Source organism: Elaeis guineensis, chromosome 13, assembly GCF_000442705.2.
Source record: "Elaeis guineensis isolate ETL-2024a chromosome 13, EG11, whole genome shotgun sequence".
Classification (NCBI taxonomy): domain Eukaryota; kingdom Viridiplantae; phylum Streptophyta; class Magnoliopsida; order Arecales; family Arecaceae; genus Elaeis; species Elaeis guineensis.
The window spans coordinates 10,143,574-10,159,090 of record NC_026005.2 but is presented as its reverse complement, the minus strand read 5'-3'; the positions used below and the strand labels follow the sequence as shown (position 1 = coordinate 10,159,090).

The following is a 15,517-nucleotide window of genomic DNA, read 5'->3' as shown; positions in this document are numbered from 1 at the left end:
TAAAACTCGATTGATCTCGAGTCGAATTTCGAGTTTTGAGTATTTTGAATTTCAAGTCTAGCTACTCGACTAGACTTGATTCAATTGTACAAATGATCAAGAGTTTGATTATTAAGTCTTAGATAAGATCTGAATCCTGATTTGCATAGCATCTAGCTGAATAAAGTTGAGTACCACTTAGACTAGAATGGAGTAGAAAGTAATGAAAGCTACAATGCTCCTTTATAATAAAATATTATAAAAGATATTTCAAGTATTACATAATATCAATTTTCCAAATGCCACTGACGGTTTTTCTACGCCATGACCCCCCTCCCCTGTGTCCGTGAAGACACCATACCCCCCCCCCCCCGGCACCCTGACTCTTCTGCACGGCATCATACCCTACCTATGAAGAACAGCTCCCCTCGCCTGTGCCCTCAGAGAATACTACCCTTATGCCCGTGGAGAACACCCCCTCTCCACCCTACTTGGTGCCACGGCTCCTCTGCATGCCCCCCCACACCCCCCCACCCCGACGGTGCTACAGCTCCTCTGCCTGCCACCCTCCCCCACCTCACACTGCAGTGCCTCTACACGTCCCCTTCACCCTCCCAGGGCGTGACAGCTCCTCTGCCTGCCTCGTCCACACATCTTGAGGCTTCTCCGTGCCCTCATACCTCGGGAGCATGCGGCTTCTCCGTGGTTCTCCCCCACACCAACCCACCCCCCTCGATGCAGCTTAAGGCTTCTCTATGCCACCACACTCCGGAAGCTTGTGGCTTCTTTGCGGTTCCCCTCCATCCCACCCCGTGCGGCCTAGGGCTTCTCCTTGCTGCGGCAAACCCCCCCCCCTCTACCTACCTCACATGGCCTGCAGCTTCTCTTCTATGCACCCTTGTCCATCCCTCAGCACCAGCCCACGGCTCCTCCGCAGTCCTCTCTCCTCCCGCCCCGACGGACACCTCCTCTATTTTCGATGGCTCACAGAGGATAATTTTTTTTAAAAATAAATTAATTTAATTGTGGTATGAATGAACCTTTAACTTTTGAAATATTTACTGGATCAGCCATGTACATGAGTACTTCTCCGAGTTAAAATCCGAGTGATTTATATTTCATCCAATGATCAAAAATAGATATAAAATAAAAATATTAAAATATTTTTTAGAGTATCATAGCAAAATCTATGAAAGTATGGCAACTCTAGCCAATCCATAGTGAACCAGCTCGGAATCAATCCTGAACCAACAAATTCCCACTTGCCACACGATATAGCCATGTAGTTTGCTGCATAGTTAATTGTTGCTTGCCACCACTAATATAAGAGCATATTCGCCGACATCATAGTTCCTTGGTCCCCAAGCTTGTTTCCCATTCTTCGCAGAAGACTTGGACTGGATTTATTCCTACCCTTAATTAAAATTCCTTAGCAGTTACAAATATGCTTACTCGCCACCCAAATTAATGACTCCATATGTGCGACCCTGGGATATGACTCAGACACTGTTTAGGTTTCGACACTTGAAACTACGTAGAAGAGAATCACATGTGAAGTCACATACACTTTAGCCTAGTTCACTACTATTATATGAACCCAATAGGACACATAAAATTGGACCCACACATGGAAGGTAAAATCTTGGAGCTCATGTAGCGCGTAGATTAGCTTCACCTAATTAATATGATATATCGAAAAGAATGACTTGAATTAACAGCGTTACTTTTCTATCAGACTATCATTAATTTTTAAACCATTGCTGTTTAATTAAATTGTTTTTGTAATATATTAATGTAAATACTTAAAGAAAAATATTTCCAGTGCTCAACCATCTCTGTCATACAATCTTGATGGCTCTTATCTTATTCAAAATACATCCTCCCCAACTAATCTGCATTGTTAAAAAAATCCATGTTCTTTTGCTTCTAAATGTGTAATCGAACAACTTAATCTAGGATTCAAAAAGGAGCAGGTGAGAATGGCATCATTAACAAGTACATGACAACTCTATATATAGCTAGGTTCATTGGTAATAGCTATCGCAGGAGAGTTTTGTGAGCAAGGAGCCACATAACAATGGAACGGGTGAAGAAAGTGAAGCTATATGGGTCTGAGACAAGCCTGTTTTGTGTCATGGTCCATCATGCCCTTAAGCTCAAGGGTGTGCCCTACGAGTATGTGGAGGAAGACCTTCAGAACAAGAGTGAGTCACTCCTCAAGCTTAATCCGGTCCACAAGATGGTGCCAGTTTTGGCGGTGGATGGCAAGCCCATAGCCGAGTCACTCGTTATCTTGGAGTTTATTGAGGACACATGGAAGGAACCTCCTCTCCTCCCTCTGCATCCCTACATGAGAGCTAAGGCCCGTTTTTGGGCTTATTTCTTCTACAACAAGGTACAAGATGATTAACCAAATCTCATTCTTGAATTCAAATCCTCTCCAATTTTAGGTCCATCCGGAGAGGTTCAGTGTTCAGCTCTAGATCACAGGCCGTCCATATATCATGATTACATGCATGGCGGACTCAATCAATCATAGACAATCCTGCGATACATAGCCGATTCATGATTTAAGCTAAACCTTTCTAGGTCAATTTTGAACTGAACTTGAAGTTATCATGCCAACTTACAAAATCATTATAAGGTGAAATGACAGATAGTAACATGGAAGTTTTTCACAAAAAAATGAAAGTAATGTTATTATTTGACTATATAAAATTATCAATATATCAAATAAAATTAATTGTTCTAGTTGGCATGAAGACTTCAATTAATTTTATTATTTTATTTCCATAAATATTGAAAATGAGGAGAAAACAGTCATGAAACATTATAACACTGTTACTCTTAACTGAAAAATAATCAAATACATGTGCTATATCTCTATAAGCAGTGACCATGAATGGTTGTTCGCAAATTTCTTTCTTTTTTTTTTTTTTGGTGGTACATAGAGCAAAGCTGGAAATAAAGAAACAAGGAACCAAACTTATCAGTATACATCAAAAAGAGCCACAAATATTAACATCTCCAAAAGCTCGTGCCTAGCCTGTCAGCCAATAGATCAAAGGAGATTGAAGTTGCATAGTCATCAAGAAATTCCCATACAAAACTTGGCCGGCCAAGTAATCAGCAACATGATTCGCCTCGCTGTTGACATATGAAACAAGGAAATGAGATCATGAGCAGCTCCAATCAATTATATTCATTAAGTGTAACAACCATGGCTCATCCAAAAAGATCAATCAGAAGATATTATTTGAATTCTTTGATCATATATAAGTATCTAAGTCTTCCTCACGAATAACTGATGTGGGACAAATATATGTCCACTCAGGTCTTCACACATTCCCCCTATTTAAGTCCTAACGTACTCACTAGGTTGAGAATCTAAATTCATGCATCCATTCATAAATACCACGATGGGCTCATGGTTAGCTTAATAAACTCGTACTGCAGTATCATCTAGTTCACATAAGTTATGGACTTGGTTTGCTTTGATACTATATATAATAATTCAAGATCTCACCCAAGAAGACTAGTTGGAATGTATTATTTAGATTTCTTGATCTTGTATAAGTATCCAAAATATTTTCAGTGAATAACTAATGTGGGACTAAATATACATCTGTATAGATCCCCTCATTAAAAAAGAAGATCCAATAGCTTTTGATTTAGAAAATTTTTAAATTCAATTAATCACAATCTTCGAATCTCTCCTTCAAGCCACAACTTATCAGCAGATTATACACAGCATATTTGAGCGCCAACCATGAAGCAACAAGTTCAGCCTGTGGAACATTAAGATCAGCGATAAGTTGACCACCTGCAGCAATCAAGCGACCAGCAAAGTTCCATGTAATAAAGGCGGTAGAAACACTTTGGTTAGATACAATTGTATCAAAATTAATTTTGAACACTTTAGGAGGAGGATGCCACCACACTAGAGTAGGAGAATTGAGATGATAAGTGGCAAGAGACAAAACATCCCAGTGCCCAAACGGATTGTTAAAATTTTGATCACCTGTAAACATAGCAGCATTTTGATGCCAAACATCTCGAACAATGATTATGGGCCTATTAGACACATTCTGGAAAAGCCTTTCATTGCAACCTATCCACGTACCCCAAGCCACCTAAGCTAGCAAAGCACAAGTATACCACCTCTCTACCTTGTGCGTAAACAAGAATTCAATCAACACCGGCAAAAAGGATGGTGCAAAATGTCTGCCACTAAGGTAAGCTATTGCCAACAATCCCTTACAAATGCACAGTCCACAATTACATGGTTACCAATTTCAGGCTCATTATATGGGTTACAAGCGACACTCCCCTTAGAAATGATACCCAACCTATTCAAATGATATTTGATAGGAAGCTTGCTGCATAATAGTTTCCCCCAAAAGAGCTTGATTCACGTAGGCACGCGGAGTTTCCAAACCCAAGAAAAATTAGCATTACTCATTGGATAGGTAGACTAAAAGAACAAGGGATACAAATCTTTAGTAGCCACATGATTCCGAATTAGAATTCCCTCGAGACAGCCGATCAAGCCAAGCACCACAAGGGACAGGAATGCTGCAAATAAACTTCATCATCTCAGCCGAAAATATAGCAACAATTAATTCCACATTCCAAGTTTTGTCAAGCAATAAAAGATCAGAAACTTTCATATCCTCATTGATACAGTCCATATTTAAATAGGTCTGCCAAGCACACAGGGGAACCATAGAAAACCAAGCACGAGAGAAAACATTAATAGAGGAACCATTCTCAACGTACCATCGGAAGTTCTACTGAATTTTGGTTCCAAAGCCACATAGTTTGTTCTAGATAGCGGAGCTTCTAGGGGGACTAACCCATCCTGAAAACCGATACTTAGTAGGTGTTACTCTGGCCCATAAGGTATCAGGATGAAGAATCATATCGTCAGCCAATTTATAGAAAGAAGCTTGTCTTATAAAAGTAAGAGGTTTAATGCCCAAGACCCAGATTCCTTAGGTAGACCGTCTCCCAAACAATATAATGAAGACCCCACCCCTTCATCTGAAGAATGACCCCAAAAGCAACTTTTGAAATCCTTCTCTAACTTAGTAGCAATAGAAACTGGCACCGGGACACAGGTCATTGCATATCATCATCTGCTACATGTTCCCCATCCCATGAACCACAAAATAAAAGCAGAGAGAGGGGAAAAAAAAAAAAGGAGAGGAGGGGAGAGGAAGGAGGGTTGGTGGCACTAAAGCTGGAGAGAGGGAGGGGTGGGGCAGCAGCGGGCATGGTGCGGATGGCAGGAGCCGAGGTGCAGGCGGTCGGGGGCCGGGGTACAGGGCCAAAGTGTGGGTGGGGGTGGGAGGCCGTGGTGCAGGCATCGAGGTGAGGGGCCGCAGCGGGGGTCGGGGGTCGGGGTGCAAGTGGTCGGAGGCCGGGGCGAGAGGGCAGAGGGCCGGGGTGTAGAGGGGGTTTGGCGTGGAGAAGAAGAAAAAAATTTTTTTTTTAATAGATGGAGAATATGTGGTAGACGATGATGATCTGATTATAATTTTTTCTACGATTGGATCGGCTATAGAAATTTTATCCCCCAGTTGGTAGCCAACAATGTTTGAATGTGCGGAAGTTCAGTGATCATAGATAAATTCTCCAAAAAATCATACAGATAGAGAACTTGAATACACTTTTTATATATAATTGTTTGAGAAGAAAAAAGGTGCCCAGTTGGTAGCCCACTGTGTTTCATTGTGCGGAAGTTCAATGATCATAGACAAATTCTCCAAAGAATCATACAGATAGAGATAGAGAACTTGAATACGTTTTTTATATATAATTGTTTGAGAAGAAAAAGGGTGCCCAGTTGGTAGCCTACCGTGTTTCAATGTGTGGAAGTTCAGTGATCATAGACAAGTTTCAGCACCTCATCCGGCTGGAGGCTCAGATCAAGGCAAGTCTGAGCACCTCAAAGACTTGCACTTCTCAATGCCAAGTCTTTAGAAAATGGGACGATGCTGCTAATGTTATTGGATGTAGATAGAGAGCTAAAAGTTGTGGATAAATCTAAGGGTTTATTTGAATAATTAGACTAAAAATTCTATAGAATTAATGGATTGGTTTAATACAACCAGTATAATCATAAAACTATAAATTAGACTAGATCTATATTCATAAGTATAACTATAAAAAAAATTAATCTTAAAGTGGATCGACTTAAATCCATATCGATCAGGGGAGGCGGCAAAAGAAAGCACACTCTATTGGGCGCTTATTTGTTGTCTGCCACCACCCACCAGCCAGGAAAAAAAAAATAAATAAATCCATGTAAAAATCGTCAAAATCCGGCACCTTCTTGGTGCCCAAGTTTGTCGCCTACCACCCAAACTGATGACCCCACGTAGTACTTGTCATGCTCCCTACCAGTCAAAATGTGCCACGTTGGAGCGTCGCCAATGTGGGCATCAACTCCACCTTGCACCTGTCTTTTTGGTAATCAATTCTATTGCACTTGTCTATTACGAATTTAGCATCCTTTCAACAGGCTGACCAAACTTAAGGATGGAAGAAAGTAGGAAGAAAGGCATCAGCACAGAGAAGAGATTCCATAAATAATGGGCGTTAGAAGCGCTTTAGTTGCAAGAGAGAGTTCTTGGAGATCATTGAGTGGAGGAGGCAAGAAATTAATTAAGATGGCAGAAGCGAAGGAAGTGAAGTTGCATGGGTTTTGGGCCAGCCCTTACTGTTTCGTGGTCCACCATGCTCTTAAGCTCAAGGGCGTGGCCTTTGAGTCCGTGGAGGAAGACCTCGAGAACAAGAGCGAGTCGCTCCTTAAGCTTAATCCGATCCACAACAAGGTGCCAGTCCTTGTGGTGGATGGCAAGCCATTAGCTGAGTCACTTGTCATCTTCGAGTTCATTGAGGAGATGTGGAAGGAACCACCACTCCTTCCGGAGGATCCCTACAAGAAGGCTAAGGTGCGGTTTTGGGCTGATTTCTTCTACAAGAAGGTACAGCGCTCGATTCTTTTGATTCTATTACCTATATCTTAGAAGTAAAATTGGAGGAGGCACGTTTTAAATCGTTCTCCAAAATCGAGTCAGAATAAGTGCAGTTTTAGGCTTTTTTTTTTTTTTTCTTTTTTTTTTTTTTTTTGGTTGGTAAGTTAAATTGATCGAACCAATATAGAGTAAAAACATATGTGACTATCTGAAAGTAAAATATCTAATAATTCAAAAGAGATATTTAGCACAACCGTCCACAAGAAAGAATCAATATGATTTGCAACATATGATGCCTTCCAATCTAAAACATTGTTAGCTTCTGTGTAAATATGTTTCACCTCATAAGAGTGAAGAGGCGCAGCCATTCTCTAACAATCTAATTATCTGAAAAAATGAATATTAGTGTCTTGAGTTCTTGATCTAGAAATCCATCTAATAATTGTTAAGAAACACTTTCCTTCCAAAATGATATAAGAAGCTTTTAAAATTTTTATTGCATATAGAATATCTTTCCATATAGTACTCAATTCTCTGTCATTGGAACTATGGTCTCAAATAATTTTAGCAAATTTTAGCAAAAAAAATTAAAAAAAAAACATTTTTTTTTTTTTTTTGATATGAAAATGATTGCCAATGAAGCCAAGGAGTCCGAGAGGCCCTCCAGCAAGTGGAAACTGAGTTCCCACCCTCTCAAACATCAGATATGAAGCAGGAAGTGAAGATGTACAATATAGCTGTTTCAAAATCTCAATGTCTAATTAATGCCCCGAAGCAAGCATATTCCCAATTAGGACTATCACTAGCTAGCTAGCTAATCCTCGATTTTTTACTTCAGTCGTTACAAGCCAAATTGTTATAACCTTTTCAGTATAGTAAATGTCATCCTTCGAAGGCACAATGTTTATGGGATACGATCAATCTCATTCAAAATTGTGATTATGACAATAATAACTGAACTTGCAGTTGCTGCCCACTGTCTACGTTATGGGGGAGTGTGAAGACGAGGCACAGCAGAAGGCAGCCAAGGAATTCAAAGAACACATGAGTACTCTAGAGAGTGGCATCCAAAAGGACTTACCAAGTGATGGTCCATTCATCAATGGAGACAAGCCTGGCCTCCTCGATCTGATCGTGGGTTCGTGGTCTGGAGTATTTAGGGTTGACGCAGAACTCGTTGGAATGGCGGAACTAGTGGAGAAGGAGAAGGTGCCACTCCTGCACTCCTGCATTGCTTCTTTCTCAGACCATGAGGTGACCAAGGACCTCGTTGTTCCCCATGAGAAGCTGCTCAACCACGTTCGCGCCTTGAGGGAGAAGGCTCTGGCATCTGCTCCAAAGTAACCTATTTTGTGGCCAACAATGGGAACGTCTGCTTTCCGTAAGTTGGCAGCGTGCATGGATGCTCGACTTTATTGCAATGTTAGGTTTCAGTACCTCTGAGCCTTTTGTCATTGTTTTCATACGATAATTATCACGTCTCAAATTCGGGACATAACACGATCATGCTATTAAGGAATAGAGCCCACGATAACACGAAGCCAATCCATCATAATCATCTAAAATCCATCAAATAAAAAGATTCAATTCCATTATTCATCAAATAATCGAATCAATATTGATTCAGAGCATCTAAATCCAAAAGCAAGTACCAACCCGAATCTCAACATTCATAAATAATTATAAATTCATAATTATAAAATAAATTAAACTTCTGCTACCAAATTTTCAAGCTTGCTATGTAGATCTTCAAGCCTGAATTCCTTTTGCCGATCCTAACCTTATTCCTCTGTTCAAACAAAAAGAAAACAAAAAAAATATGAGCTACACTAGTCCAGTAAGTAGAACTTGCGCTTCCTTATCGGATCAAATATAAGTTTTTCATGATAATTCAATATTTAGAAAATAACAGATAATACAAAATAAAGTATTTTATAGAGCATATAACAAAACAAGTTATAAACTTATCATGCATGCATAAATCATGTATATTTCACAATCATGAATCGTAAATCATTTTCATCATGTATTCATGTCATGTTTCAAAACATTGCTCACAGATATTCGTGCTAAGGTCACTATTATACCCGTGACAGGACTATGTTTCTTAATCGACAGAGTTCTTAATTTATGTGCCAACTTTATACCTGCTGGCAGGGTCATATTTCGTGTGGATGCTAGCTCTGGATGTCGACCTTCCCGAAGGGATTCATTCATAGCCATCTGAGAGCCTTTGAAATCATTATATCTTTTTCTTAAAGCATACATATACATAGACGGAAAAACAATAAAATTCATACTTCATAATTATGCTATTTTCATAAGATATATTCATGAAATCAATGCTCATAATAAAACATGCCTTTTCATATCACATATGCCGATCCTTATTTTATGAAAAATTATGATTTCATCAATAGTAATTCTTTGCATAAAAATATGATCATTTAAAAATAAATAAGAAGCATAAGATCCACTTATCTCGTTCATCTTAGATCTTCAGACTTCGTTAGAAGAATCAGCTAATCCTATTTAAAATATCAAATCATCGTCAATTTCTATTCCATGAATATGATAAGATTAAATCATAAGGAAAGAGGACCGTTGATCGGATGTGTCGGACCATCCAGATACCAAGATAATTTAGGATCTCTGATCTGAGGATCAGATTCAAATGACTTGATCAAGAAATTGTGAAGCACAAATTAGATCAAGATCAATCAATAGAGTTCATTAATAATGAATTTGAAAGATACTTGATATAATCAAATGAGGTTGACATACAGCACGGATATCAAAGTAACTTTGGATCATCTTGTTAGAGTCAATATGAACTCCTAAAAGATAAAGGTATGACTTGGTACAGGATTCATAAACCTTCTTAGAGAGAGAAAGTCAATCATGAGAGAGAAAGTAGAGAGAGAAAGTGGAGAGAGAATCTTCATATCCTTCAAAAGTGGCAATCATGATTAAGATCATTAGAGGTTATATCAGGGTGACTTAATATGGATTAACCATGATCAATGTTATCAATTTCGAATATGGATCGGATCGGGATCCAATCTATTGTACGAATTTCGGAGCAGTCTCAGGTCATCATATTTTCATCTCAAGTTTATCCTAGGGTCTATAAAGCAATCAGAGAGAGAGAATGACCCTAGAGAGATAAAATTCATAAAAAGAGATAAAAAATTTAGAGAGAAAAAATAGAGAGAGAATTTAGAGTGAGAAAATGTAGAGAGAAGGTAGAGAGAGAAAGTCCAATTCTAGAGAGAGAAAGACTTAAGAGAGATGAGAAAAACTTTCTCTCACATATATTTATTATTATTATTTTTTTTTCTTTTTTTTTCTTTTTTTTTCTTTTTCTTGTTCCCGTGGCCTTCTTTGGCCGAAATAGGGGACCTAGAGGTCCCCGTGCCTTTGACCGGCTGATCACGGCCATTCCCCGCCCGACGGTGGCCGACGGCAAGGGGCGACCCTCCCGTGCTTGGAGGCCGAAGCCGGTGGTCGGCGGTGACCGTCGGTGCCATAAAAAATCAAAAAAAGGGAGAGAAGAACAGGGCTTTCTTCTCTGACGAAATCTGACAGCTCTTGTCGCCGGCGGTCGTGTCCACAGGCATGAGAAAGAAGGGAGAGAAGAGAGGAAGAGGAGGAAGGACTTACCACGGCCTCTGATGACCCCCACCGGCGTAAAATCGCGACGAGCATGAGTCGAGGGGCTGCGGCTTCAATCGAAAAAATCGGAGAAGAACTCCGACGATCGTCGGTGACTATTGTGTCCTCTCTTAGAGGAGAGGAGGGGGGTTCTTATAGGGCTCGTCCTAGGATCTTTTAATGGCCCTAAGACTCCGATTCCTGATCGAAACCAGGGAAGGAGAAGACTCCGATCAGAAGTTTTCTTCTCTATTTTTTTTTCTGGGTGGGCTTTGTGGCTTTAGGCCCAGTGGGCTGGGTTATCACATTCTACCTCCCTAAAAAAAATTTCGTCCTCGAAATTTAACATACCTTCATTTTCAAATAAGTGTGGATATCTCGTCTTCATATCATCTTCAAGCTTCCATGTAGCCTCTCTCTCTTCATGATTATTCCAGTGAATCTTCACATACGGAATGATGCGCCATCTTAGAACTTGCTCTTTTCGCTCAATAATTCGGAGGAAAAATTCTTCATAAGTTAAGTCTTCATGAACTTGCAATGGCTTATACTTTATCACGTTATTTGGATCAGGTACAAAAATTTTTTTTTTTTAGTAGTGAAACATGAAAGACATTGTGCACTTAGAATAAATCTGGTGGTAAAGCTAGTTCGTAAGCAACATCTCCTACTCGGCTCAAAATTTTAAAAGGTCTAATATATCGCGGACTCAGCGTGTCATGTCTCCTAAATCTCATGACACTTTTTTTAGGTGATACTTTTTAGAAAAATATGATCACTGAAGTGAAATTCCAATTCTCTTCTTTTTCTATCTATCCAACTCTTCTGTCTATCCTGTGCTGCTTTGAGTCTTTCCTTGATCAGATAGATTTTCTCTCTAGCATCTATTTATTATCAGTAAAATCCTTCCTTATTTACAACTAATATATTTTATAATATTTTTTGATTTAAAGGATTAATATTTCTAATCAATTCAGACCATCATGCTTTTGCTGCACACTCTGATCTCAACTTACCAAATTATCTAAATCTATCAAAAATAAAAATATCTTTGTATATTAAATCACTCAAAGATAGATCCAACTTTCAAATTTTATATACAATTTAGAGTAAAATTTAAGGTTTTCTTGTCATTACTATCTCTTAGGTATAGCACATCAAAATTAAATCTTCATCCACCTTCTATGTTTGAACTTATTACATAAGCTTCACCACTCCTCAAGAATCCAATATGTCTAGAATTAATTTGAGTTAACCTTCGATTTACCTTACAATCATTTAGTCAACTTCTAAACCAATCTTTCTTTACAAAGAAATTAACATCAAAATCAGCAAAATTATCATGTCCTTTATCCATATAGGTTTAGCATTCCAATGTCATCAAATATACCTAACATAATATATCAATACCTCCCACTTCATTCTAGGGTCAACACTTCTCATACTCAAGTCAACCTTGCTAATTGAAATCTAAGATATAACTCATCAATTCTATTATAGACATCATATGCCACTTATGCATAAATTTCATCATAATACCTATTGATTCGAAATCAAATTATTGAATCCTTTTTTTTATATCTACCATGTTCCTCATAATCTTAGCTTCAAGTTCAAATATCACTAAAGTCACAATCCTGAATAATGATAACCTTAAGTTCAAACTACCACTTAAGTCATATTCTCTAGTGATTATAACCTAAACTTTATATCATTCTATCACGTCCTTAATGATCATAATCTTAAGCTCTGATATTATCCATTATACTCCATCGGTCATATCCTATTGATCATACATAAAATTTTGATATCACTTTATAATCTCAATGATCTTAAACCTAAGCTCTGATATTATTCTATCATATCTTAATCATTTATATCATTTATATCATAATCTCCAATGATTATAACCTAAGCTCTGATACCATAAAATATCACGTCCCAAATCTGGGATATAACACGGCCATGCTACCGAGGGATGGAGCCTACGATAACACAAAGCCAATCCATCATAATCATCTAAAATCCATCAAATAAAAAGATTCAATTTCATTATTCATCAAATAATCGAATCAATATTGGTTCAGAGCATCTAAATTCAAAAGCAAGTACCAACCCGAATCTCAATATTCATAAATAATTATTGTTGGTGCAAAAATCTGCTTGCGTCGGAGAAGCTGGAGTCGAGGGAGTCGCGATCGCCGTCGGGACCTGCAAAGGAAGTCTAAACCGGAGGTGGGGTTGCTCCGGCAAGACCCTCCGATGCTCAAGTCAGTTCTCTGCCTCAACAAGAATGGAGTACTCGAACGGAGAATTTAGCAGAGTTTTGAGGTAAAAAATGAGAGCTTATAGAATAACGTATCTGAGGTCCCCCTTATATAGGTGGTGGGTTCAACAGACTGATAGTGACGTTCATAACCATCTCGTAGTGGGCTGCCCACCGTCAAGAGGAATTTGCTGCGAGGAGTAGTGGAGTAGACCCATGGCCCTCACTGCAGCGCGCCACGTGGAGTCTGCTGCAGGGAGTGGAGCGGCGTCCGTTGTCGCGACTTGCCAGCGGATGGAAGGATCGCACAGTATCCGTTACAGGAGGTGGAGCAGGATCGTGAGCATCATAGCGGCCTACCCGGGAATAATGGAGCCGCGCGGGATCCGCCGCAGGAAGTGGAGCAGAGTCGTGGCCGTCATAGCGGTCTGTCAGGGGATGATGGAGCTGCGCAGAATCCGTCGCGGGAAGTGGAGCAGGATCACGGTGGTTGCTGGGTTGCGCCAGAAAGTACAGGTTCATCGACTGAAGTTCGGCAGTGGTCGGAACTGGTGACGGAGCCTGGCTCCCGTAGGAGCCCGGGCGGAGCCCTCCTTGTGGTTGAGGTCGTGGACGGAGCCCGGCTCCCGTGGGGGGTCCGGGCGGAGTCCTCTCGGAGTTGAAGTCGTGGGCGGAGCTCGGCTCCCGTAGGAGTCCGGGCGGAGTCCCCCGCAATCCAAGTCAGGTGTGGAGTCCGGCTCCCGTAGGATCCGGATGAAGCTTATCGGTAGTTGAAGTCGGGTGCGGAGTCCGGCTCCCGTAGGAGTCCGGACAGAGCTTATCGACAGCTGAAGTTGGCGACGGAGCCTGGCTCCCGTAGGAGTCCGGGCGGAGTTGTTCTGTAGTCGATGTTGGCGACGGAGCCCAGCTCCCGTAGGAGTCCTAGCAGAGTCCTCCTTGAGGTCGGGGTCGTGGACGGAGCTCGGCTCCCGTAGGAGTCCTGGCGGAGCCCTCCTTGAGGTCGGGGTCGTGGACGGAGCTCGGCTCCCGTAGGAGTCCTGGCGGAGTCCTACAATCAAAGTCAGGTGCGGAGTCCGGCTCCCGTAGGAGTCTGGACAAAGCTTACCGGTAGTTGAAGTCAGGTGCGGAGTCCGGCTCCCGTAGGAGTCCTGGCGGAGCTTACCGGTAGTTGAAGTTGGCGACGGAGCTCGGCTCCCGTAGGAGTCCGGGCGGAGTCCTCCTGCAATCAGAGTCAGGTGCGGAGTCCGGCTCCCGTAGGAGTCCGGACGAAGCTTACCGGTAGTTGAAGTCAGGTACGGAGTCCGGCTCCCGTAGGAGTCCGGACGAAGCTTACCGGTAGTTGAAGTTGGCGACGGAGCCCGACTCCCGTAGGAGTACGGGCGGAGTTGTTCTGTAGTCGATTTTGGCGACGGAGCCCGGCTCCCGTAGGAGTCCGGACGGAGTTGTTCTGTAGTCGATGTTGGCGACGGAGCCCGGCTCCCGTAGGAGTCTGGACGGAGTCCTCCTGCAATCAAAGTCAGGTGCGGAGTCCGGCTCCCGTAGGAGTCCGGACGAAGCTTACCGGTAGTTGAAGTCAGGTGCGGAGTCCGGCTCCCGTAGGAGTCCGGACGAAGCTTACCGGTAGTTGAAGTCAGGTGCAGAGTCCGGCTCCCGTAGGAGTCCGGACGAAGCTTACCGGTAGTTGAAGTTGGCGACGGAGCCCGGCTCCCGTAGGGGTCCGGGCGGAGTTGTTCTGTAGTCGATGTTGGCGACGGAGCCCGGCTCCCGTAGGAGTCCGGGCGGAGTCCTCCTGCAATCAAAGTTAGGTGCGGAGTCCGGCTCCCATAGGAGTCCGGACGAAGCTTACCGGTAGTTGAAGTCAGGTGCGGAGTCCGGCTCCCGTAGGAGTCTGGACGAAGCTTACCGGTAGTTGAAGTTAGGTGCAAAGTCTGGCTCCCGTAGGAGTCCGGACGAAGCTTACCGGTAGTTGAAGTTGGTGACGGAGCCCGGCTCCCGTAGGAGTCCGGGCGGAGTTGTTCTGTAGTCGATGTTGGCGACGGAGCCCGGCTCCCGTAGGAGTCCGGGCGGAGTTGTTCTGTAGTCGATGTTGGCGACGGAGCCCGGCTCCCGTAGGAGTCCGGGCGGAGTCCTCCTGCAATCAAAGTCAGGTGCGGAGTCTGGCTCCCGTAGGAGTCCGGATGAAGCTTATCGGTAGTTGAAATCAGGTGCGGAGTCCGGCTCCCGTAGGAGTCCGGACGAAGCTTACCGGTAGTTGAAGTTGGCGACGGAGCTCGGCTCCCGTAGGAGTCCGGGCAGAGTCCTCCTGCAATCAAAGTCAGGTGCGGAGTCCGGCTCCCGTAGGAGTCCGGACGAAGCTTACCGGTAGTTGAAGTCAGGTGCGGAGTCTGGCTCCCGTAGGAGTCCGGACGAAGCTTACCGGTAGTTGAAGTTGGCGACGGAGCCTGGCTCCCGTAGGAGTACGGGCGGAGTTGTTCTGTAGTCGATGTTGGCGACGGAGCCCGGACTCCTACGGGCGACGGAGCCCGGCTCTCGTAGGAGTCCGGGCGGAGTTGTTCTGTAGTCGATGTTGGCGACGGAGCCCGGCTCCCGTAGGAGTCCGGGCGGAGTCCTCCTGCAACCAAAGTCAGGTGCGGAG

The 15,517-nt window shown here is 42.6% G+C and overlaps 2 protein-coding genes across 2 annotated transcripts; both read left to right on the top strand.

Annotated features, from left to right (window-relative positions):
- The first annotated feature begins 2,056 nt into the window (after positions 1 to 2,056).
- On the top strand, positions 2,057 to 2,389 carry LOC105056742 (glutathione S-transferase U10-like). Its single transcript, XM_010939050.1, has one exon. It carries the CDS (start codon positions 2,057 to 2,059, stop codon positions 2,387 to 2,389), a length of 333 nt encoding a protein of 110 aa, XP_010937352.1.
- A 4,110-nt stretch (positions 2,390 to 6,499) lies between these two features.
- On the top strand, positions 6,500 to 8,505 carry LOC105056589 (glutathione S-transferase U10). The gene is made up of 2 exons (XM_010938840.4): positions 6,500 to 6,971; positions 7,929 to 8,505. Exons 1-2 carry the CDS (start codon positions 6,576 to 6,578, stop codon positions 8,304 to 8,306), a joined length of 774 nt encoding a protein of 257 aa, XP_010937142.2. The 5' UTR covers positions 6,500 to 6,575; the 3' UTR covers positions 8,307 to 8,505.
- The last annotated feature ends 7,012 nt before the right edge of the window (positions 8,506 to 15,517 follow it).